Genomic DNA, 26,400 nt, shown 5'->3' with positions numbered 1-26,400 from the left:
GTAAGTATTAAGTTCATAGCCATGGATGGAATGGAACCACCACCTAAAGAGAAATGTTGTTTTGCTCAACAGTGTTTTTGAGTTTCCTCCATGATGTGTGATCAGTAGTTTCTTTGCTGAGTAGTACTCCATTGTATGAATATACCACAGTTTGTCCTTTCCCCTTTTGACAGGAATTACAGTTCTGGTTTTTAGCTACTAGAAATAAGAGCTGCCATGACCACAAGCTTTTGAAATACTGCCCAAGATGGAATTCTTCATGTCTTATCTTACAGTTTCCTATTCTGGTGTTTCTGAGCTCCCTTGTCCTGGCGAATAGTACCACCTTCCTTTCAGTTATTCAAAATAGAACTAAGTCATTCTTGACCCCCTTCTTTTTTCTGACAGATAATTATTGACCTTTTCTTTATTAGGGGCTGGGCTTGGTGATAGAGATACAGTGAATCCAAAAGTAATTTAACGGTTGTGGTACAGGCAATAATAGACCTAAGTCGAAAAGTCTATGCAGGATGCTTTGGAACTCTGCGAGTATAAAGGAGACACCCACCCTGGTTGATGAAGGCTTCCTGGGAGGAGAGAAATGAATTCTCAGGGGCACAAGAGTGTTAACAAAGGGATGTACCAAGAGAGTAGCATTGCTGAGCATTGCTGGGAGGATGAAGAATCATTGTGGGGTTTAAAGCAAGGGAGTGAATTGGAGTGAGGCAATATTGGAAGCAATGAGGTATGTTAGGAGAAAGTAGAGTATTCCAGGTCGGAAGGCATGAGCTGAGTTGAATGGGAATTTGGGAGAGATTTTTGACACTCTGAGAAGGCATTTGAGGGACCATTGAATGTTTGGGGAAAAGTGATAAAAGAACAACATGCAACATGGTAAAATGCTTGCAGTTAAACAGGCATGAAGTGAGGAACTAGGAATGAAAAAAAAAATTGTATTTGACAGAGTTGGCTTTTAATTGGATGGAAAAGAATAAAGGTGAGAACAAAATGACATCTAGGTTTTTAACCTCAGTGATTGATAATACTGTTGTCCCTCTGAAAGAATGAGGAAGTCAGAAAATGGAGCTGTTACAGAGGAGGAGTTTCCTTTTGAATATATTGGTTTTAAAGTAATTGAGAGCATATCCAAATGGAAATACTCAATATATAGTTTGAAATACAAGACCAGAAGATTGAGGTTAGGACTAAAGAAATATATTTGAATCATTTACTTAGAAGTCATATAGGCCACAGAAATACATTTATTCTTTTATTCAGCTAAAGTGTTGGAAGACCTGATTTCTGTTTTCAAGGAGCTTTGAGTATAGGAAGATGGTATGTTTAGAGTACGATGAGAACAAACAGGAAAGGGCCTCTGCTTTTTCAGTGTAGGGGAAATGTTAAAAAAAAAAATTCTTCATGAATTTATATGGGTTGAGTTTGAATAGAGAACATGTAAAGGAACTATTGGAGCCTTTGAGGATATCTGTCACTAAGGGATAGGTGAAAAGAGGAGAAGCCATCAGGAAAGTGAATTTGAAGAATAGGGAATGCAATCTTATAGGAACTAGGTAGGGCTGGTAAGTGTGATCAGTAGTGTCAAATGTTTTAAGGTATGGCTGTGAGGGCTTAAAGCAACAAAACCCTTTACAAAACATTTGGTGGGTGTCCCTAGAACTGAGTGAAAAAAAAATGGGGAGAAGTAGGGAAAATCCATCAACTTAGAATGATAGTACTTCTATAAAAGAAAGCGATTGTTTGAATTTGGAGTGCCCTTAAGGATGATACTTACATTTGAATGTTTGATAATACTTATATTTAAATGTTTGTTCTGGAAATTGACCATACTTCAAACAAAATAACAAAACCATTTTGTGCAGATTCAAACTGACAACTTGGAGTTCTCCAGCTTTTTACCAGACTGCATACTGTGTATAGAGGAATCATTCAAATGATTTTTCTGATTGATACACAGTTAACAGCCCTAACAGGTTCCCTTTAAAGTTCCCATAGTTTGTGTGTCTCCATCTCCTTTTCCGGAAGGGCACAGTTCTGTGTTTTGACTTAGAATCCTAGCTCAGAGTAGGCATGTTGGCTTCTTTGGGGCTACAGGGTGAGAATAAACGGAGATGTTGATGATGCAGGCCAAAGAGTGAGGCTTATGGAGGTTGATGTTTGCAAAATGCAGCTGTTGCTAATCTCTTATTTTCCCCTTAAAGGTTTAACTTTTTTATTCAGCAAAAATGTGGATTCAGAAAAGCACCCAGGAAGGTTGAACCTCGAAGATCAGACACAGGAACAAGTAGTGAAGCATACAAGAGAAGTGCTTTGATTCCTCCCGTAGAAGAAACAGTCTTTTATCCTTCTCCCTATCCTATAAGGACCCTTGTAAAGCCCTTGTTTTTTACTGTTGGGGTAAGTGCTTATGTAACTAGGAGTTACCTACCTTGCTGCTGCTATAGTAGTGAAATACTGTTTGTCTTATTTGGGCTCCCTTAAAGAGGGGAACTTAAAGGATCCGGGTGGTGTCTGGGGTCATAAATGATGACGGGAGAACATGAATTTAATAATTGCTATTATTATTGTTAGTTTTTAGAGCGCAAATGCGCTTGCGTGAGTTGGGGGTGTGGAGGGAGAGAATCTTAAGCAGCCTTCACACCAAGCATGGATCCAGTCATAGAGCTTGAGCTCACCACCCTGAGATCATGACTTGAGCGGAAATCAAGAATCAGAAGCTTAACCTATTGACCCACCCAGGTGCCTCTAATAATTGCTGTTAGAATCTGGTTCACTTATGTATGCCCTGGAGAAGAAACTTATGGACCTCTTATTTGAGATAACATTTCATGCGATATTTTGAATTTTATTTGAAATTCCTAGCTGTAAACAGGCCCCAGGGTATAGTAAAGTTAATAAATAGTTAAGTATTCTCTTCACCCAATAAGGTTTCACTATGCCTGATGTTCCTGTTCCTTCTCTTGGTTTTGTAAGAAGCAATGAAAATGAAATACTGTCCTTGGAACTATGTGTTGATCTTTCTCTCTTGAATTTATTTTGTGATATATTAATTTTGTATAGTTTACAGGCTGTGCATTTGGATCAGCTGCTATTTGGCAGTATGAATCACTGAAATCCAGGGTCCAGAGTTACTTTGATGGTATAAAAGCTGATTGGCTGGATAGCATAAGACCACAAAAGGAAGGAGACATCAGAAAGGAGGTAAAGATAAACATGGCTTTCTTTGTTCTAGTTGAGCGCAAGTTTTGAAGTCTGGTTATTTGTGAAGTGTTAGTGATTGATAACATTTAGATCAGTAGATACAAAGTTACCGTACTTAATCTTCTTCTTTAGAGTCATTTCATTGAAATGAGTATCCACGCTTTGTATATCTGGCAGTATTGTACTTGATGCTGTTCTAGGAAGTTTGTCCCTCTACCCACATGTATCAAAAATCACTGTGGATAGTTGCTAAAAATTAATGAGTTAGGGGTCTCAGCTATACTAAAGTTTAAGGGCTACTGTTCTGCATTACCTTGCTGGAATATTTTAGAGTATGTAGTAGAATCACAGGCAGTTTTTCAAAGCATCTGTGCCTTAGGTGTAGAGATATTATGTGGATTTTAAAAAGCCTCTCTGTGACATGTTTATATACCTCTGATAAATACCCACTGTGGAGTATTTCTAACTGCCCAGGGAATGAGGATGCAAGAAAAAGGTACAAATATAGACCTTTCCATAATTTTACATGCAAGCTGGTGACCCTCTTTCAGTTTCTTAACTGATTTTTTACCAGCACTGCCTTTAAGATAAAACATATTTATTTCACTTGACAATACTTACTGAGCATTGAGGCCCTAAGTTAATATGTGGTTCATTTGGTTTTCATGCACTTTTGTTTTGGGTTTGTTTTGTTGCTCTTGGTTTTTTTTTTTTTTTAAAGATTTTATTTATTTATTTGACAGAGAGATCACAAGTAGATGGAGAGGCAGGCAGGCAGAGAGAGAGAGAGAGAGAGAGAGAGAGAAGCAGGCTCCCTGCTGAGCAGAGAGCCCGATGCGGGACTCGATCCCAGGAACCTGAGATCATGACCTGAGCCGAAGGCAGCGGCTTAACCCACTGAGCCACCCAGGCGCCCGTTGCTCTTGTTTTTTGATGACACATGCGTCTGTACTTGAGAGAAGGTTGCTGACCTCTTAATTTTCTCCTACTGATAATTCAAAGTTCTTCGAAGCATAAAGAAGTATTCATTCTTCATTTTCCCCATAGACGTATGCAGAAAGCCTGAACCTTACCTGTTTTAGAGAGGCTTTGTGTCAGAAGGACAATGGGTATAATTATTTGCAGGTGAAAGTGACAATAGCTAACAGTGATTTATTCAGCACCGCGTGTTTGAGAAGATAGTAACACTGATCTGTTCCATAATCCTGGATTCTTTAGAAAGCTACAGGTTTCCAGCATGTCTATATTATAAAGTTTTTTTTTTTTTTTTTGGAAGATTTTATTTTGGAGAGCTTGAACGAGACAGAGTGCGTGCGTGCACGTGCAAGTACATACATGTGCTTGAGCAGGGGAGGGCAGGTGGAGAGGGAGAGGCAGAGAATGTCAAGTAGATTCTACCCTGAGTGTGGAGCTCAGTTTCACCACCTTGAGACCATGACCTGAGCTGAAACCAAGAGCTGGATGCGTAACCAACCGAGGCACCCAGGTGCCCTATGTTATAGTTTTGATGGTTCACATGGTTCCCTAGAATGGCGAAAAGTGATACAAGCAAAAGACATAATCTTTATCCAAAGATGGATTGGTTTATAGTGAAATGATAGGTTATAAAATATAAAATCCATGCCCGTTAAAGAAAAAACAATATCTAAATATAACATGGGAAGTGAAAGCCCTGGGAACCCCTCCCATATTGCTACATGTATGGGGAGTAAGGTCTGAAAGCTCATACACAAATTATAAATGTAAAAATGGCATGATTATATATGGGTCTGTAACTTTTTTTTAACCTTGGATTTCTGTATTAGTATCCAAAGTGTGGTTTAATATCATAATTAGAATATATTTTTTATTTTAAGACTTTAATCATGGAGAAATTTCAAACAAATATAAAACTAAACAGAAAAATATAATGAACGCCTGTCATCCACCTTCAGTGATTATTGACACTGGGCCAACTTTGTTTCATTTAGTCCCCTTTGTTTCCTTTTCTGCCCTGCCACTATAAAGCAAATCCTAGGCATATTTCAGTGTGTGTCTCTGAAAGATTAGGCTTCTCTCTTTTTCTGAACTTCAAGTTATTATACCTTAAAAGGTCATTTTAGAAAATATTTTGGTTAGAATTTTCAAACTAGATTGGACCTGGTGAATAAATCACGTAAGCTTGATACCTGTATATCTCTGATAGTGTGCTGGGTGCTTTGTTATTAATATTCCTCACAACAATATTGCTCCGTATCTACTGTCTCCATTTTATAGATCAGAAAACTGAAGTTTAGAAGTAAGTTGTCTGAGGTCACAGAGCTAAACAGTGACTCTATGGAGAATATAGAGTAAAGCCCGTGTGTGTCCATTTTACCACATACTTGTTAAGTCTGTGTGTACTGGTAATTTTTGCACGTGAGAAATCTTTTTATGCACAAAGCATTTTCTCTCCGTTTTTTCATATTCCTACCCTGAAAGTGTTTACCATACGGTGATAGGCAATTTTCCTTCTGTTTTAGATTAACAAGTGGTGGAATAACCTAAGTGATGGCCAGCGGACTGTGACAGGTTTGTGTTAGCTTACACGTTTTAGCCATTCAAGGGAAGAGAAATCAAACCAAAAGGTACAGTATGTCACAGTCAACGGCTTTTGTTTAGACGACAGTGGTTTAGACGACAGTCTCTGTACCTTCAGGCTAATGTAGTAGTATAAAAAGTATTGTGGCTTAAAGGTGTACGTGATGCAGTGAGTCACTTATTTTCTAATTTCGATCTAGTATGTTACTGATCAAATAATCTATCTTTGTTGTAGAATCCTAGCTTGTGAAACAGGTTGAGTAATTACTTATCCTATTAAAGAAATTAAAGGGGACATTGATTCTTTATGCAGAATGCTTTATACACATTCTCTCCCTACCTCACAGGGTTGCTTACCGGGTAGTTCTCTCCCTTTTTACCAATAAGGAAACTGGCTTTCAGAGAAGGAACTTTTCAGAGGTCACACTGCTAGTAAGTAGTAGAGCTAAGTTTCGAAACCCAGGTCTGTCTCATTCTAAAGCTAATCTTCTCTTTACTGCACCATGCTGTTTTCAAAGTCTTCATTTATTAAATCAATGTAAGCATGCCATGCATGTCACCATGATAATTTAATTTTTGTTCTTTGTAAATTTTTTCAGAAAGATAAATCTGGCTCTTCAAGGTAACAGTTGTACAATATTTTATGGACTTAGTTATTTGAGAAATTTGGGGAAATGGATTTGAAAGTCTAACAATTGTGCAGATAGGAAAAAAATCTTCTAGAGAAATAATAGCAAAATACTGCTTTTTCTTAAATATGGTTAGACTTAATGGTACTCTTAATCTTCTTTACCTACCTAAGAGGAGAAAAGGTGCTTATCTTTTCTCCTTTGGGCTCCTTCCTTTGTCTGGAAGGTTTGCTTTTTCTGTCTCCGTGTTGGAACTTGAACTGGTCTTCAGGCTTATGGTTTGGACATTGCTTCCTGCAGGAAGTGTAACCAGGCCAAAGTGAGCTTGTTCCTGTGTGAGCTATAGGTAGAGACTACACTAGGTGGAGTTGCCTCACAGTTATCTTTATTTGACAAATAAGGATACCATGCGGAATAATTTACAAATCCATGACTCCCTAAACAGGGGTAAACAGGCTCCTTTTATCATGGCTTGGGATGAATATCCAGAAGGGTGAAAGATTTTATTATAATGAAGCGGAGGTAACAGGCACTTGCTGATTCATCTGCATAGTGTTCCTCCTCAAATGTTTTTCTGTCACAGTAGTTCATTAGTTTTTAAAAGATGAAAGTGACAGGCAGAAGCTTCTGGGAGTTTCCTGAGTTCAGTGGGTCAGGGGGTCTTGCCAGTAACATAAGTGCTTTGATTTTTCTGAACTCATTGTGCTTTGTGATCATTTATTTTTTATTTTTTAAGATATTATTTATTTTAGGGGCACCTGGATGTCTCTGTTGGCTAAACATCATTCTTCATCTCAGGTCAGGGTCCTGGGATCGGCCTACATGAGCTCCCTGCTCATGGAGAGCCTGCTTCTCCCTTTGCCACTCTTCCTGCTCGTGCTCTCTCATTCTCTCACTCTCTCTCAGATACAGAAATAAATAAAATCTTAAAAAAAGATTGTTTGTTTTAGAGAGTGCTCATGTGTGAGTTGAGGGAGGAGCAGAGGGAAAGGGAGAAAATCCTTAAAGCAGACTCCTGCTGAGTGCAGACACCCACCCCTACCCCCACAACCCCTGACCTGGGGCTTGATCCCAGGACCCCAAGATCATGACCTGAGCTGAAATCAAGAGTCAGACACTTAACCAACCAAACCCTCCAGGTGGCCCACACTTTTTAATCATTTATAACACAACCTGCCTTATGTAATTGTACATGCAATGTCCTTGAGGACAATGAGAGTTTTCATTTTGTTATAGCAACTAGCATGTGTCTTGCACACACTAAAGGCACTCGATTAAAATCTGTTAAGTAAATGATTATTGAATGGGCTCTTGAATCAAAGGATTGAGGTTTTCAAAGGTATATTGCCATACTGTAGAATTGATTAGTCAGTAAGGTCTTAATAAATATGATGCCTTCAAAGATAGCACTATAACAGCACATCTGTTTTCATTGGGATTAACAGGGAGGTTTTGGTTTATTTGCTTGTTTTCTGAACGTAACCAAAATTAACCTTAGGGTAGCCAAATTTTGATATTTTCAAAGTATCTCATAATTAGTTGATACCTAGTGTTCTTTGAAGATGGTGAAGATTTTTATGGCATTAAATATTTGAAGAAACCTGGGATCAGAATTTAAAACATTTCTCATCCCAGTAAATAGCTTATTCAAAGAAGGTGGTATTTGGACACCACTGAAAATCCGATTTCTTTCCCCTAGCCTTTTGCTTTTCTCTTAGTCAAATCAGTTATTTGGCACAAAGGACATATCAATAGGGAGAGACGGACATTTTGATCTAACTAGCAACTTGAGTGTAAAGTGCTTTTGAACCACAGAAACATGAACAGTTATGCTAAATCCTTATTGTAAGATTATCTAAGTGATTTCTAAAGGCTGAGGAGTTGCTGCCCCTGGGAATCACTTTTTCACAGGTTCTAGAGAACTGGCCTTGATCTCCCCCAGCCCCCTTTGGTTGGTTTGGGATTTTTTTTTCCTGGTATTAATCTTCATTATTACACAGAAATAGCTCCCTAAGCTTAACATAGATTTGAAAAATATTTTTTATATGTTCACTTGGTATTTGTGGGAGCATCCAGAAGCATTCTTCAAGTTAAAACTTATGCCTGGTGTTTTACACTTCAGCTAGTCTCGTGTTCTGTTGCCTTAATCTGCAAGAGTTTTAAGCCTCTACTGGAGGTCCCTGGCCAAGCCCCAAGGAGAGTATTTCCCTTACCTTTCTAGCTTTCAGGTATGCCTGTGATATACCTGCAAGGTTTTCCTGTTAGCTCAGCAGAATGCTGACTTTACTATTTTGGGATTCAGGTAAAACAGAGAGAGAAGAACCTGCCAAAATATTGTATTTGATGAAGGAGGGGATGGGAAGAGAAATTTAAGAAAACATTGCCCCATTTTTCTCTACTAGTCCATATCTGTTATCAGCTCCAAAGTTAGTCACCACTGCACCCTAGGGCCTTGCCCCTTCTGTTCCAACCTCTAAAGTTTATTTTTTATTTATTATTTCTTAAGATTTTATTTTTAAGTAGCCTCTACACTCCATGCGGGGCTTGAACTCACAAACCAGACATCAAGGTTTCATAGTCTACCAACTGAACCTGCCAGGTGCCCCTAGTTTCAGTTTTCTTTACCCTTTTACCTTTCAAAGATTTTTGAGCTGTACCTACTGGATTAAGGTCTGCTTTCCTGTTCCTGAAGTTTCTGGTGAGGCAGTGCTCACTGGATCTAGCTAATCTTAACCTTTTAATTTGCCACTGTTCGTGAAATTCTTGACTTCCTAGGTTTCAGAAGTTATTTCTGGGTAAAGAAACACAAAACTAATGTTTGAGTGCCAGTTAAGGTTCACGTACTAGGGTAGGTACTTTACATGCATGCTATTATTCTTATTATTAATCTTAATTGTAAGAGCCCTGTTAGTGGTATTCTGATTGTTCAGATGGGGTAACTGAGGCTCAAAGAGGTTGAATAACTTGTCTGAGCTAACACAGCTAGAAAGAGTAGTGATGGGGAATAAACTTTTTTTTTTTTTTCCAAACTCCATTCTTAATATACTTCTTGTTCTATCTTTTCACTTTCTACTATAGCATATCACCATTAAATTACCTTTCTGGTGAACCACACTGCCTGCTCCCAGCCCACGGTATCTGGGTGTTTATATTGAAAGCCCAAATTGTAGTGACTTGTCCCAAGACAGCAGGCTGGCACTCAGGGATGAAAAGGAGCCCTTTTCGTCTACTTAGGTTAGTCTTTGTCATTGTAAAATGAATAAATGTGCATTGTAACAGGTTAAAATCATGTTAAAGACTATGAACAGTGAAAAGTCTCTAACTGGAGACTTCCCCATAATAACTGCTGCCCTTTTAGTTACACTTGTGTGTTCTTCCAAAGTGTTTGTATATAGGCATTGATGCTTCTTTGCACCTGAATTTTTTTTTATTCTCTTAATATTTTAGAGGACATTGTATCGATACAAGTAGGTCTGTTCTGTTTTATTGAGGTATATTGCACATGTCAGATGTACAGTTTTCACAAACTGAACACATCCATGTAATTAGAACCCAGAGCAAGCAATGGAAATTACCAGCACCCTCGGCTCAGAATATTCTTTTTGATAGCATTGTAGTAGTTCATGCCAATGAATACTATGTAGCAAATCTTCTCTTAATGGGTATTTAGGTTGGTTGTAGTCTTCTATAAATAATACTGGAGTGAATATGGTTATAGAGAGATATTTGCACCCTTTGCAAGCATGTTTTTTAAGATGAGTTACTGGAAATAAACTTGTTGGGTCAGGGTATATACATTTAAAATTTTATGTGTTGTGAAGTCTTAAAATAAGTTGTATACCAATTTAAATATCCTTTAAGTATAAGTCATTTAAGTCATTTAATTCTAAATTTTTAGAAATAAAATAAATAAAAATTTAGAAATAAAATAAAAATTTAGAAATATTTATTTCTAAAAGTTGCTCACACAGGAGGTTACATATTCTCATCTACAGGGAAGATGCAGAGAAATAACTCCTTCTGTGATTTGTTTGTAAAGGTCTTCATCTCCTTTACTGTGAATTTGTCCCATTCTTTCCATCTGTCCTTATCATTTCTAACTGTCTGCATTCCAGTTGGAGGATTTAATGTGGATGGTCTTTCTGGATTTCTTCTTGACTCCAGGAAGCTGTGGGACCAGTGCTTAACTAGTTTTGTTGATACTGCCCAGGAAAAGAAATTGTAGTCACTCTCTGAGGCCAACCCTGTATGAGGGTGATCCTGTGCCTATAGTCCTGGTTCTCAGGGAACCTGAGGTAGGGGACCACTTGAGCTCAGTTCTTTGGTTGTCATGTATGTATATACTGGTCAGTGTCTGGACTGGCCAGGTATAGTTTCCTTCAGGTAGAAAAGCTGTGGGAGGGGGTGAGCTGGCCCACCACATGAGCAGAGGGTATTCTGTACTTAGCTACTGGACTCCAGGTGGGATTGTGGGTCCTTTTTCAGAAAAAGAGAAAAAGAGGTAGTCTTACCTTCCTTGGGCTAAGGAAAATAGACTGAGATTACTGAACCAAGCAGTGATTTCTAAATTGTGGTATATTTCTTTCAATCAAGATATTATTCACAGATCTTAAAATTTGCCTTTTAAAAGAATGCAGTTCAGTGGTTTTTACTGAATTCATAGGATTGTACAACTGTCATCTAATCCCAGAACATTTTCTTTATCGCAAAAAGAAACTCCATACCTATTAACATTCATTCCCCATTCCCGTCCTCACTTCAGCCCTAAGCAGCCTGTTATGTTTTCTTTCTTTATGGATTTGCCTGTTCTGTACATTTCATGTAAATGGAATCACCTATGTGGCCTTTTGTGTCCACTTAGTGTCATGTTTTCAGGGTTGATCTATGTTGGGGCATGTGTCAGTACTTCATTTCTTTTTATGGTCAGATAATATTCCATTATGTGGATATATCCTGTTTTGTTTACTCATCTCTTGATGGACATTTGAGTTATTTTCATTTTTTGGCTGTTATGATAATGCAGTGGGCTTTTAAATGTACATTTTCATGTAGACATGTTTTCATTTCTTTTACTAATATATGCCTCAAATGGAATCATTGGGTCACGTGGTACTCATGTTTAACTTTTTAAAATTGTGGTAAAAATGTAAAAGGTACCATGTTAACTATTTTTAAGAGTACAGTTCAGTAGTGTTAAGTATGTTTACAATGTTATGAAACATAGAACTTTTTTGTCTTGTAAAACTGAAAGTCTTTTTTTACTTTTCCTCCTCCCCTTCAGCCTCTAGTAACCACCATGCCACTTTGTTTCTGTAAACTTGACTGTAAACCTCATTTAAGTGGAATCAAACAGTACTTACCTTTTTTGACTGGCTTATTTCACTTAGCATAATGTCCTCAAGGTTCATCCATGTTGTAGCTTGTGATAAGAGTTCCTTCCTTTTTGAGGCTAAATAATTTATTTCATTGTGTGTATATACCATATTTGTTCATGCATTCATTCATCGACAGACACACTTGAGTTGCTTCTATGTCTTGGATATTGTGAATAGTGCTGCTATGAACATGGATATGCAAATAGCTCTGAGGTCCTGCTTTCAGTCCTTTTGGATATATACCCAAAAGTGGGATTGCTGGATTATGTGGTAGTTCTATTTTTAATTTTTTTTTTTTAAGATTTTATTTATTTGACAGAGATCACAAGTAGGCAGAGAGGCAGGCAGAGAGAGAGGAGGAAGCAGGCTCCCTGCTGAGCAGAGAGCCCAATGCAGGGCTCGATCCCAGGACCTTGGGATCATGACCTGAGCCGAAGGCAGAGGCTTTAACCCACTGAGCCACCCAGGCGCCCCTCTATTTTTAATTTTGTGAGGAATTTCCAATACTGTTTTCCATAGCAGTTGTACCATTTTATTTTTAAAGATTTTACTTTTAAGTAATCTCTACATCTGACATGGGGCTCGAATTTACAACCCCGAATCAAGAATCACATGCTCTGCCGAGTGAGCCAGGCAGACTCCCTGTGGTTGCACATTTTACAGTCCCACCAGCAGTGCACAAGAACAAGAGTTCTAATTTCTCCACATCTTTGGCAGCACCTGTTACTTGCTTATCTGTTTTTTTGATAGTAGCCATCCTAATGGGTGTGTGGTGACACATTGTGGTTCTGATTTGCATTTCTCTCATGGTTAGTGATGTTGCACATCTCTTCATACGCTTGTTGGCCTTTGACTGTTTTTAGATAAATGTTCCAGTCTTTTGCCTATTTTAATCAGGTTATTTTACTTTTTTGTTGATTGTAGGAGGGTTTTTTTTTAATATATATTCTAGATATTAACCCTTTATCAGGTAAATGATTTGCAAATATTTTCTCTCATTCTGTAGATTGCCTTTTCACTGTGTTGATTGTGTACTTTGGACAAAAATTTATTGTGGGTTTGGTTTTACTTTTTGGTTTTTGATTTTTGATTAATTTTTTTTCCAGAGAAAGTGGGGCAGGGCAGGGCGGGGAGAGTCGAGGGACAGAGGGAGAGAGAGAGAGAGAATCCCAAGCAGGCTGCATGTTCAGCAAGGAGCCCCATATGACCTGAGCCAAAATCATGACCTGAGCCAAAATCAAGAATTGGACACTCGACCAGCTGAGCCACTAAGGTGTCCCTGGACGAAAGTTTTTAGGTTTGATGTCCCATTTGTCTATTTTTGCTTGTGTTGCCTATGCTTTTGGTGTCATAGCAAAGAAATTGTTACCAGGTTTGGTGTTACGAGGCTTTTCCCCAATGTTTTCTTCTAGAAGTTTTATAGCTTTTGTGTTCACATTTAGGTCTTTAATCCATTTTTAGTTAGTTTTTGTGTATGGTGTAAGAGTCCCAAGTTCATTCTTTTGCATGTGGATATCTACTTTTCCCCATGTTTTCTTTTTGAAGAATTGCCAGATTGTTTTCTAAAGTCGCTACAACGTTTTACGTTCCCCCAAGAACTGTAGGACGATTCCATTTATTGCCTGCCCCCCTTTTTTTTTCTAATATTATCAGTGACTACATATTTTTTGGTATTTTATTGTGGTAAAATATACAAAACATAAAATTTATCATTTTAGCTGTTAAGTGTACAATTTAGTGGCATGAAGTACATTCACAATGTTGTGCAGCCATTACCACCATCCATTTCCAAAATTTTTTTCATCCCAAATAGAGACACTATATCCATTAAATAATTTCCCATTTCCCTTTCCCCTTAACCCCTGGTGACACTATTCTGTTTCTATCTTTGAATTTGCCTATACCTCATATAAGTGGAATTATAAAATACATTTTTTTGTGTTTGGCTTCTTTGCTTAGCATACTGTTTTTAAGGTATTGTACATATTTTAGCATGTATCGGAATTTCTTTTCTTTTTTTTTTTTAAGGCTTAATCATTTTGCATTATGTGTGTACACATTTTGTTCATCTATCTGTCAGTGGGTATTTGGGTTGTTTCAATCTTTGGCTATTATGAATTATGCTCCTATGCACATTCATGTACAAGTCTCTATTTTGAGTCCCTTCTTTCAGATCTTTGGGTATATAATTAGAGGTGGAATTGTTGGATCAAACAATAATCAATGTTTAATTTTTGAGGAACTGCGAAACTTTTTTAGAGTGGCTGTACCATTTTACATTCTTACCAGCAAGGCACAAGAGTTTCAGTTTCTCCATCATATTCTTGCCAGTTCTGATTTCCTATTTTTTTTTTAAAGCCATCCTAATATGTGTCGAGTGGTATGTCATGGTTTTGACCTGCATTTCCTTAGTGACTAGAAATGCTAAGCATCTTTTTGTGGCAATTGTCCATTCATTTCTTTTTGAGGGAGCAGGAGGGGAGGTTGGAGGGAGGGAGAGAATCTTAAGCAGGCTCCATGGAGTCTGATGTGAGGCTCAGTTTCATAACTCTGCGATCATGACCGGAGCCAAAATCAAGAGTCTGGATGCTTAAGTAACTGAGCCACCCAGGGACCCCTGTCCATTCATTCTTATTTGGAGAAATGTCTGTTTACATACTTTGCTTGTTTTTTTGAGTTGTCTTTTTATTGAGTTGTAAGAGTTCTTTATATATTCTGGATCCTAGATCCTTATTAAATATATGATTTGCAGTATTTTTTCTTATTCTCTTGAGTTGTCATCACTTTGTTAAGTGATGTTTTTTGAAGCACAATGTTTCTAAGTTTTATTTCTTTTTACTCAAAATACAGTTGACACAATATTACATTAGTTTTAGGTATACAACAGGCATTTGACAACTTTACACTTTGTGCTATGACAAATATTTTTAATGTTGATGACATCCATTTCATGTATTTTTTTATTTTGTGCTTTAACAATCACGTCAAGAAAATAGTGGTCTAATTCAGCATCACAAGAATTTGTACCTGAGTTTTCTTAAGAGCATATTGTAGTTTTAGCTCTTAGGTTTAGGCCTTTGGTTCATTTTGAGTTAATGTTTGTAATTGGTTTGAGATAGGGATCCAGATTCATTCTTTTGTGGATGGGTATCCACTTGTCCCAGCACCATTTGTTGAGAAGACCATTCTTTCCCTATTGATTTGTCTTGGGACCACAGTAAAAAAAAAAACAGTTGACCATAAATGCATGGATGTACTCTGGATTCTCAGTTCTGTTCCATTGATCTGTATGTCTATTGTTATGCTGGACTGTCTTGATTACCATAGCTTTGTGTTGTAAGTTTTCAGATTGGGAATAGTGAGTCTTCCAATATGGAATATTACATTGGTTATATGTTGAACCAATTTTGCATTCTTGAGATAAATTCCACTTGTTTATGATTTATAATCCTTTTTATGTGCTACTAGGTTTGGTTTGGTAGTATTTCCTGAGGGCTTTCGATCTGTGTTCATAAGGGGCTGTTACAGTGACTGTCATGTTGAATCAGTTTTGCATTCTTGGGATAAATTGTACTTGGTCATGGTTTGTAATCCTCTTTATATGCTGCTAGATTTGGTTTGCTGGTATTTTCTTAGGAATTTTTCTATTCATGTTCATAAAAGATATTGGTGGTTTTCTTGTGATGTCTTTGGTTTCGATATGAAGGTAATACTGGCTGCATGAATGAGTTGAGAAATGTTTTTTCCTCTTCTCTTTTTTGGAAGCATTTGAAAAGGTTTGGTGTTAATTCCCATTTATCTTTGCTAGAATTTGCCAGTTGTAATAAATTTAATAGTGTCCTCACAAAAATTCATGTCTACCCAGAAATTCAGTGTTACTTTATTTGAAATAGGATCTTTGCAGATTAACTGTAAGTTACATTGAGATCATACATTGAGTTATAGTGAGAGCATACTAAATTTAAGATGGGCCCTAAATCCAATTATTTGTGTCCTTACAACAAGAGAAGACAAAAAGACTTACAGAAAAGAAGGTCATGGGAAGAGATTGAGGCAGAGATTGGAGTGATGTAGCAATAAGCTTAAATAATGGCCAAGAATAGTCAAGAGCCACCAGAAGCTAGGAAGAGGGAAGAAAGGAGTCTTCCTTAGAGTCTTTAGAAAGAAGCATGACCTAGCAACAACTTGATTTCAGACTTCAAGCCTCCAGAACTTTAAGAGAATACATTAATGTGGTTTTAAGTCACTAAGTGTGTGGTAATTTATTATAGCAGCCCTAGGAAAGTAATAAACCGGTAAAGCTGTCTAGTCCTAGGCTTTTCTTTGTGAGAAGGTTTTTGTTTCTGTTTTTCATTATTGTTACAAATTCAATTTCTATATCTTATAGGCCTATTCAGAGTTTCTGTTTCTTCAGTCAGTTTCAGTAGTTTGTGTCTTTCTAGGAATTCATCAATTTCATCTAAGTTCTCCTTTGTTGTAGACAATTGTTGATAGTATTCCCTTATAATCCTTTTTGTTTCTGTAAAGGTCAGTAGTAACATTCTGCTTTCATTCCTAGTTTTAGTAACTTGAGGAGTTTTTCTGGTCATTCTCCCTAAAGGTTTGTCAGTTTTGTTGGTCATTTCAAATAACCAACTTTTGGTTTCATTGATTTTTTTTTTTTTTTCCCTATACCTTCATTCATCCAAACTTTCTGCTTGCTTTGCATTTATTTGCATTTGCTTTTTTTTTTTTTTTTAAGATTTTATTTATTTATTTGACAGAGATACAGAGATCACAAGTAGCCAGAGAGGCAGGCAGAGAGAGGGGAAGGGAAGCAGGCTCCCTGCTGAGCGGAGAGCCCAGCGTGGGGCTTGATCCCAGGAGCCTGGGATCATGACCTGAGCCAAAGGTAGGCTTTAACCCACTGAGCCACCTGGGCGTCCCTAGATTTGCTTTTTTTATTTTCCTAGTTTCTCAAGGTGAAAGGTTAGATTATTGATTTGAATTCTTTATTAATGTAGCATTCATGGCCTACTTTTGCTGTGCTCTGTAAATTTTAGTATTGTTTTAGCAGCTTAGGTTGTCATAACAAAATGCCATAGACTGGGTAGCTTAAGCAACAGAAAATTATTTTCTTATTTGGAAGGGTGGGGGCGCCTAGGTGGCTCAGTTGTTAAGCGTCTGCCTTTGGCTCAGGTCATGATCCCAGAGTCCTGGGATCAAGCCCCACATCGGGCTTCTTGCTCAGTGGGGGGCCTGCTTCTCCCCCCCCCCCCCCCCCTGCTTGTATTCCCTTTCTTGCTGTGTCTCTATCAAATAAATAAATAAATAAGTAAGTAAAATCTTAAAAAATTTTGGTAGAAGTCTAAGATCAAGGGGCCATCATGGTTGGATTTTTGTGAGAATTCTTCTCTCCTCCGCCACCTTGCTGTGTCATATGGCAGGGGGAGAGAGCAAGAGCAAGCTCTTTGGTATCTGGCTTATACAGAAGCCGATCCCATCATAGAGGCCCCACCCTCATGACGGCATCTAAATCTAATTACCTCCCAAAGACTCCATCCCCCAAAACCATCACTTTAGGGCTTAAACATACCAATCTTAGTGGAAAATAATTCAGTCCATAGCAGCTATGTTACATTTTTGTTTTCATTGATTTCAAAGTACTTCCTAATTTCCCTCATGATTTCTACTTTGTCCCACTGGTTATTTAGGAGTGTGTTAATTTCCACATATTTATGACTTCTTCCAATGTATTATTGATTTGTAATTTCATTCCATTGTGGTCAGAGAACATACTTTGTATAATTTCAGGGTTTTAAAAATTTTTGAGACTTGCTTTGTGCCTGAACAAATGGTCTGTCCTGGATAATGTTACATGTGCGCTTGAAAGGAATCTATTGTCTGTGGTTTTTCTTGAGATTTTGGTTTCTTTTTAAGATTTATTTGAGAGGGAGTGAGAGAGAGAGCATGAGGAGAGGGAGAAGCAGGCTCCGTGGATGTGGGGCTCGATCCCAAGACCCTGGGATCATGACCCAAGTGGAAAGCAGACACTTAACGACTGACCCACCCAGCCCCCCTCCATTTTTTTTTTTTTTTTTTAAGATTTTATTTATTCACTTGAGATAGGAAGCACAAGTTGGGGGAGGGGGAGTAGCGACTCCCCGCCCAACGTGGGGCTTGCTCCCAGGACCCAGAGATCATGACCTGAGCTGAAGGGAGATGCTTAACCAGCTAAGCCACCCAGGGGCCACTTAAGGTTTTATTTTTGAGTAATCTCCACACACAGTGTGGTGCTCAAACCCACAAACCCAAGATCAAGAGTCACATGCTTTACTGACTGAGCCAGCTGGTGTCCCAAGAATGTATTTTCTTGTTTGTTTGTTTTTTTTAAAGTAAGCTTCACCCCCAGTGTGGAGTCCAACATGGGGCTTGAACTCACCATCCTGAGATCAAGACCTGAGCTTAGATCAAGAGTCAGACACTTAAGCAACTGAGCCATCCAGGTGAACCTGTTGAGCGTTTTATAGATGTCTGTCAGGCCTAGTTGGTTTATAGTGTTCTTCAAGACTTGTTTCCTTGCTCATCATCTAATCTGTTATTGCAAATAAGGTATTGAAGTCTCCAGGTATTACTGTTGAACTGTTAATTTTTCCCTTTTGTTTAATTTTTGCTTTATATATTTTGGGATTCTGTTGTTAGGAGCATGTATGTTTATAATAGCTATAATGATATATCAAGAAGATGTTACATCTTTTATCGTTACATAGTGTCCTTTGTGTCTCGTAACAAATATTGTCTTAAAGTCTTATTTTTTCTTGTTACGCTTATGGTGTACAAGATCCCAGGAATATATTGAGGTATAAGCTCCGGTGGACATTTCATTCCTCACTTTTCCTTTTAAGATTTTTGGTCTTTTGTTTATTCCAAATATTATCCACCACCTTAGGCAGCCATGAACTTAAAACACCTGCCTGTAATCGTTTTTGGCAAATGCCCCCTGGGAAAAGGAATTTTGCACTTGAGGATCCAATCAAGTCAAAGATAGACAGCCTTGCAAGTGGGGTCTTGCAGGGAACTATTACCAGATAGGTCAGACAGTAACAATTTCTGGGAATGAGGCTTTGAAAGAGTTCCAATTTCCTGTGCTACCTCTCATGGTTTTGAGGCTCCATGGGAAATGTGGATTGTTTTCATAGCTTACAGCTTCAACTTGTAGCTGGAAAGTAAGGGATGGAACCAGGGCAAGTTAAAATGCCCCAAATTTGCTGTTCCTATAGAGATTCACCATTTTTCTTAAATGCTGAGTTGCTGTAAGCCTTTAGTTAGTTTCCAGAGTTCTGAAAAAGTTGATTCTGACAGTTTTTGCCAATTTTTTCATTGCTTTGTGAAGGAGAGAATTTTTCAAGGTCCTTATTTCATTATGGTCACTAATATAATCCATTGCATCCCTTTTGGTAAAGGTAGGTGTTGAGGCAGCAGCAAACTTCCTAAATCAGCAGTGTCAGACTTGTCCAAGAGTTTTACTGGGTCAGGAGGAGAGTAACACTCCTTCTAAATGGAGATACAGGCAAAGGCCTTAAGCAGTTCTACTTCTCAAAGGAAAAGGAGGAGGAAGGAACCATTATTTGAGTTTCTGCACACTAGGTGCATGTAGTATTTTTTTTAAAGCCTCACTACAACTTTTATAAGATACAGGAAGATATATAAGATATATATAAAATCCCCATTTTACAAATGAGGTAACTAAAGTGAAGGGGATGAGATGTAGACCACAAAGCAACTAAGTGGCACATCCACTTTCTACTTTAGAAAAGGCCATTCCCTTTCATTTATGGGTTTTCACTGTGTGACTGCTGCATTTAATTATGTTTTCTCATTTAATCAGCACTCAACTCTTTTATAGTAGATTTTATTACCCCTATTTTATAGAAGAGGAAACTGAGGCTGAAGGGGGTTAGGCTTCTTGCCTTGGTTATAGTATAAGTAAGACAGAGTCAGTTCTGCGGGGCTCCTTTACCCATTTCTTTAGATAATGTACAGTGCTGCTTCTGGCCTAGGATTACCACATATCCTCTCCTGGTCACTGGCTTCTGGGGACCAACCATGCTGTTTCCAAGATAAAGAGCCCTTTGTCTGGTCTGAAGTCCTAGAGTGACCAAGGTCAAAAGAAATCCTGTTGGCTATCCATGTCTTTGTGTATAGTAGAAAGAGCCCTAGATTAGGAATTCTGGCTTGGCCACTGAATTTGGCTCTGAAAATTTGTATCTTTTAGAGCCCAAGTTTTCTCATCTATAATTGACCTTCAAAATAGGATATGCATGGAGGAAAATAACTGCATTTTACTTTTGTAATTTCTTTTTAATTTGTGAGCATATTACAATGATTTGTGTGCATAGTTTGGGTATGTAGTTTAGTTGTTCACTGATGGGATTCTTAATTGTAGACCACAGGTTTATGAAGTGAGGGGTTTAACTACAATGTGTTCCAGTGCCAATATCCTGTCATGTTTTACCAAAAAAGGCCTCTTAACATTTGGGTTGAATGCTTGGCGATGATAACTCTTTGATTACTGTTAACCTTGATATCTTTGGTTATCTTACCCTTTTGTAAGTCTTTTCCCTAGTTGTAATCTCTTCAGCCAGAGACACACTCTACTTCTGTGCAGTGCTGTGGTGCTTGCAGTTTCCAGAAGTGTGTGTTGTCACTGGTTTCAGAAAGTAGCTTGCGGAACACATAGGGTAGTTGTTGCCATTTTCCAGCCTAGCAGGCAGGATCGGGAACCCCATCTTGCTTTCTTCGCATTATACCACAATTGGAGCTAACTGTTTAGCCCTGATTATCTTTTGTGATCATGGAAGCCTGGGGCCAGGCTATCCTCAGGGCTTCTTTATGCCAAGATACCAGTCACTGTGTACAGGAGCCTAGACCTCAGAGAATTCTCTGGATAATAAAGATGTGTAACTCTTCCACAAGAAGCTAAGAAAACCCAAGCAACACTAATCACTGCTCACTTCCTTAGGATAAACCTTCTGAGGTCTGTTGCTCCATCTGAGGAGGCTCCACCCTTCCTTTGCCTACCCTCCCTGCCCAGGGTTTCAGGTTCCTCATTGGGAGGTATACATAGTCCTCTTACTTGCCTTGCTTTTGACCTCTTTTCCGCATCCTTTCATGAGTACTGTCCTCACCATCTTTGAAAGTGTTGTGACGACCACCAGTTGTAAGATGCATCCTGATTACAGATACTAAAATGGAGAGAATCTGTGAATCTGTGAAAAATGGTAGCTTCCTTTCCTACCTAATGGTCAAATGGGAGAGCAAAACCTGGAGAGACTAGTAATGCTGAGGTACAGCTGAGAGCCTTACAGAGTGAGCAAACACAGAAAGCCAAAGGTAACTATAAGATGTAGCAGTTGGTGGGGATCATACAATGAATATCTTCTAAAATAAATCCTCTTACCAGGCTGTTACTGGAATCAGTGCTTACTGTCACTGAAGAAGGTGAAAGAGCTAGCTGCCTGTTGCTGAAAGAAACTGGGGGAATGAGTAAATGTTTAAATTCCTTTAATTCAAGTAGATGAGTGCCTAGTACATGGGCAAGGAGTTGTGCCTTAAAATTAATATCTTTTTTAAAGTTTGTAGTTTTTAAGAAAAACTTGATTTTTCACAAAAATGTAACGGAATAGTTAATTCTATCATTAAATAATAAACCTATTCAATTTAGTGGTAGTTCTAGCAACTTAGTTCTTGCAGAAAAATGAAATGGTCACCCAACTCCCACATGTAAACAGTTTCAATAGCAGTTGGAAAATTCTTCCAGATTATTCCTGAATTCTTATCTGACAAGTATTTTTCTCAGACAAGTGGATCTTCATTTATCCAGATGATACATAGATATTTCTATAAGTTTAAGAAGTATATTATTCCCTGTGGAAAAAGAAGCTTGTTATATTATAGAGCTTTTCTGGTCCTGGCCGAAGAACCTAATGCTGTACATTACCTGTCTCTGGCTTGGCCATTTTCAAACAATAATTATATACCTGATTGTTGTTTATTGAGAAGAGTAAACCTTTCTGTAGAGGTAAAAATACGGATCTGAGTGAAGGAAGTCAGCTTCTAGGGCATTTGCAGTTTCCTAGGAATTTTCCAACTGTACCAGTGCGTGTAGTTTGATACTTGAAAACATTGATTTCACTTACTTTCCTTAACTTGCTCTCCCTTACCCCCCACCAAGTATATAATATTCTTAAATAATTGTGGTAGAAAATCTTATTCAGGTGGACTTTCAGACTTTCTTTGTTCCTATTTTTAAAGTCCCTAAGTTATATATTTTCATTTTGTAGGTATCATAGCGGCAAATGTTTTTGTATTCTGTTTATGGAGAGTACCTTCTCTACAGCGGACAATGATCAGATATTTCACATCCAACCCAGCCTCAAGTAAGTCTACTCATGACTTTATTTTGAGGTAGAGGTAGTATGAAAGAAATAGGTTTTATGTTAATTGAAATGCTATAAAAAGGATGAGTTACTTGTCAACAATTATAAGCAAAATCCAGAAGATAGACTGTAAGTTCCTTGAGGAAAGGGACCTCATCTCTTTTAGTCTTATGTCCCAGGTACTTAAAATGCATCTTGTACATAATAGATACGTATTTTTTAATGACACAAGATCTATGATCACTACAAGTTTGCTCTTGGGAGGATACTATTACACAACTTCATATCTGTAGTAAAAATAGCTTACTAATTCTTTTTCTAGGTAATTTTTGCCATAAGGAAAAGTTGCTTTCATTGAACTGAGAATTTTTATTGGGTACTTACTAAATAGAAGAAATTTAAGATAAGTTTTTACCACCTTGAAAAATACTATGGTAAACCATCTTATTTAAACTTTTTAATTGGCTCTATTTTTGTTTCTTATTTTGAGTTTTTCATAATAGTAATGAAAAAAATCTAAAACAGATCGTTTTTAGGTCATGGCTGTGTGTCCTGTGATTACCAGACTTTTTTTGTTTTTTTCCTCTTATAGAGGTCCTTTGTTCTCCAATGTTGCTGTCAACATTCAGTCATTTCTCCTTGTTTCACATGGCTGCAAATATGTATGTTTTGTGGAGCTTCTCCTCCAGCATAGTGAACATTCTGGGTCAAGAGCAGTTCATGGCAGTTTACTTATCTGCAGGTAAAAAGTTTTCATCTGGGGATCTTTCAGCGTATAAGCCTTTTACCTACCTGGAGTAGGAAGGAAGGGAATCATTATAGCCATATTCTACACATGAAGGTTGTGTATAGAGAATTGTACAAACTATATAGAGAAGGATATCACAGGTCAGCAGGGTTATCTTTTCTGCTTCTCATTTTGCTGGTTTCTTCTTAGATTATTTAGGTATGTTTAGTTTCAAGTCAGGATAGACAGGAGTTAAGGTTTAGTGTAGAATTTAAGAATGTCATTTTATCTCATTAGGCCTTGGTTTCTTTAGCTCAGGTCCACCATTTTATAAATAGGTGCTTCCCAGACTCCCTGGCTGTCTCAATCATCTGGATCTTTGTCAAATAACTTTAAGCTCATTTACCACAGTGTGTTCACTTTCCAGAAAGCTTTAGATCAGAACTTTGTAATAATTAAACTGTCAAGAATGAGTTTATTCTCTCTTTGCTGCAAGCATGTATCTTAGTTTGAACCACTCCAGTCAGTCCTGGAGATAATAACATCATTTCCTTATTTCAATTGGGAAATGGTAGTACTGGAGTCTAGGTTCCTAGATGCTACTAAACTGACAAGTGGTCAGTTAAATTTTACCTGTTTGCAAAATATACTTAATTAAAAAACACACAGCATAAAAATTCATTTCTGAAATACCTTCATTTATTTTTTTAATTAAAAATAATTTAAGGTTTGTTTTGTTTTGTTTTTTTAATACTCTCTGTACACAACATGGAGCTTGAACTCACAGCCCTGAGATCAAGAGTGACATGTTCTTCTGGCTGAGCCAACCAGGCACCCCTGAAGTCCATTCATTTAAAAACAGTATATTGGGGCATCTGGGTGGCTCAGTCTGTTAAGTGTCTGCCTTCAGCTTAGGTCATGATTCTGGAGTCTGCTTCCCTTGCCCACTCTGCGCCTCTCCCCACCCCCATGCTGTCTCTCTCACTCTCTCACAGAAAAATAAAATCTTTTTAAAAAATAAAAAGTTTATCTGGAAATCGTACTGTAGTGTGAAAAAACTTGAGAGCTTGAGGTCAGAAGACCTAGTTTTATTAGATCCTGTTTCTGCTACTTGCCATCTGATGTTGCAGAAAAGACTATACACTCTCTGAAGATATTGATACTTACTCTCTCGTGACATGGGGTTGTGGAAAGGGTTAAATAGAAGCATCTACCACAAGGCCCAGGATGGGTGGTTAATCAGTTTTATTCAAATATCCATGCATCTGGTCCCTCAGTACTAGAAACTGAGCAACATCTTTGGCCTGTACAGAAGTGTATAGTTCTTTCCCCATGTACTAGTTGTATTGTTGTAGGTACAAACAGGTCTGTTTCAGGTGCTGCTAATTCCTGCTCTCTAGGAAGTTTTAAAAAATGAGCCACATTCATCTTAGATGACATTGGAGCTACAGGGACTTGTAAAAGATCATCTAGTCTAGATCTGCAGCAGAGTTATTTGGCAAGCCGAGTAAAATATAGATTCCCTGGTCCCACTCCAGAGAATCTGATTTAGTGTTTGGAGTGCAGCCCAGAGGATTCCCAGACAGTTGGTGGGTTTGGAACTAGTCTCCTTCATGTTATAGATGGGAAAAGTGAGAACTGAGAAGTAAAGTGAATGACCCTATGTCATTGAGTAAGTTGTGCAGTTGGTCAGACTTTTTTTTTTTTTTTATAAATATCTGAAGTGATAGTGTAGGTATTCATGCTTGCACCTTGTACTGACCTAGGTAGAAATCCGTCACTTAGTCTCTGTGAGGTGGGCATCAGAAATGGAAACTACTTTTATACCTCACTAAAATTATCAAAATGTGACTTATTTCCCAGGTGTTATTTCCAATTTTGTCAGTTATGTGTGTAAAGTTGCCACAGGAAGATATGGACCATCACTTGGTGCAGTAAGTATTTCTAATGTAAATTTTCTTAATTTAGTTTTTATTCATTTTGACATAATATTAGATTTACAGAAAAATCACATAATTATCACAATGACTTCTATGTACCCTTTACCCTACTGTTAGGTACAGAACCACGGTACAATTATCAAAGCCAGGAAATTAACATTTGAAACAATACTAATTACATTAATACTAATCTGTATCTAATTTAGAATTCATACATCTGTAGAGCCTTATAAACTTCAGGCTAGTTTTTGACTGTTGGTCATTTATATATACTTACTGGAAGAGTATGAAACTGGAAGAGTATGAATCAAGTAGAGTAGTCAGAACAGTGGGTGTCCCCAGAAACCAAAGAGCCTAATCTAGCACTGGAAAATTGAAAATAATTACAGATTTGATTCTGGTATTCTGTCCTTCTGTTTAGTCCCTATTTGAGTGTCTGCTACACAGATTAGACTAGTAGGCATTATACTAGAGACTGGGGATATAGCCGGTGAGCAGGATGTTCGCAGTTCCTGTCTTTAGGAGTTATGTTCTGGATGCTTAAAAACAAAAACACAAAAAAAGCACAAATGTGTTTTCTTTTGAGTTTAATGGCAGATTTCTAGGCACATGGAAATCTTTGCATAACATTTCTCTAAAGACTACAGATTCATTTTGTACATATTTAAATGCAAATCACTTAAATACATTCAAATAGGGGTTTCATATTTGAAGAAACTTCTTGAAGGTTCATTTTTAGAAAAAGTATTCTAATGTTATCATCCATAATGTGTGTGTTCCTCAGATTTGTGTGTACTTAATTTCCTGAGACCTGTATCTTGTCCTATCACCTACTTGATTTCTTAAGCACCTCTTTTTGCCTTCATGGAATGTTTTATATATAAAATTTGGTGCCAGTACAATTTACATATTTCACACCCTACCCTTTACCTCATTAACCAACTAAGCACCTGTTACATGAAGGCAACGAAGACAACTGGGTTAAAACAGAAAAGGACTTTGACTTTAATTGGGAAAAAAACATTGTATACATACACAATACACACTAAAAAGGCCGAGTGTTCTTTTTTTGTTGTTGTTTTTTAAGATTTTATTTATTTATTTGACAGAGATCACAAGTAGGCAGAGAGGCAGGCAGAGAGAAAGGAGAAAGCAGGCTCCCCGCTGAGCAGAGACCCGGAATGCGGAATGCGGGGCTTGATTCCAGGACCCTGGGATCATGACCTGAGCTGAAGGCAGAGGCTTTAACTCACTGAGCCACCCAGGCACCCCCTGAGTGTTCTCTAGAGGACTTTGGGTATCCTGGGAGTGCAGAGACATTTCTCAGTAATTGAGGGTATCTGGGAGGGCTTTTTTTTTTTTTTTTTTTTTTATAATATTATTTACTTTGGAAAGAGAAAGAGCGAGAGTGGGGGAGGGGAAGAGGGAAAGATAGAATCCTCAAGCAAACTTTGTATGAGTGCAGAGCCAGACTTGGGGGCTTGATCCCATGACCCCAAGACCGTGACCTGAGCTGAAATCAAGAGCTGTGTGCCCAACTAACTCAGCCACCCA

At 37.9% G+C, this 26,400-nt stretch overlaps 1 protein-coding gene across 2 annotated transcripts in view; it reads left to right on the top strand.

Moving 5' to 3' along the window:
• Positions 1 to 26,400, top strand: part of PARL (presenilin associated rhomboid like) — a 50,479-nt gene that overhangs the window by 8,557 nt on the left and 15,522 nt on the right. Inside the window, exons 2-7 of one of the 2 annotated variants that reach the window (XM_032875471.1) lie at positions 2,199 to 2,394; positions 3,058 to 3,198; positions 5,700 to 5,748; positions 22,084 to 22,179; positions 22,772 to 22,921; positions 24,770 to 24,840. In XM_032875471.1, coding sequence (XP_032731362.1) covers positions 2,199 to 2,394; positions 3,058 to 3,198; positions 5,700 to 5,748; positions 22,084 to 22,179; positions 22,772 to 22,921; positions 24,770 to 24,840 — 703 coding nt within the window. The remainder of the gene's footprint in view (positions 1 to 2,198; positions 2,395 to 3,057; positions 3,199 to 5,699; positions 5,749 to 22,083; positions 22,180 to 22,771; positions 22,922 to 24,769; positions 24,841 to 26,400) is intronic. The other variant, XM_032875472.1, reaches the window with a different exon arrangement.

The sequence above is a fragment of the Lontra canadensis genome, unplaced genomic scaffold, assembly GCF_010015895.1.
Source record: "Lontra canadensis isolate GAN:19392208 unplaced genomic scaffold, GSC_riverotter_1.0 scaffold56, whole genome shotgun sequence".
NCBI lineage: Eukaryota > Metazoa > Chordata > Mammalia > Carnivora > Mustelidae > Lontra > Lontra canadensis.
Note: the sequence above shows the minus strand (reverse complement) of the source record. Positions and strands in the feature narration are given on the sequence as shown.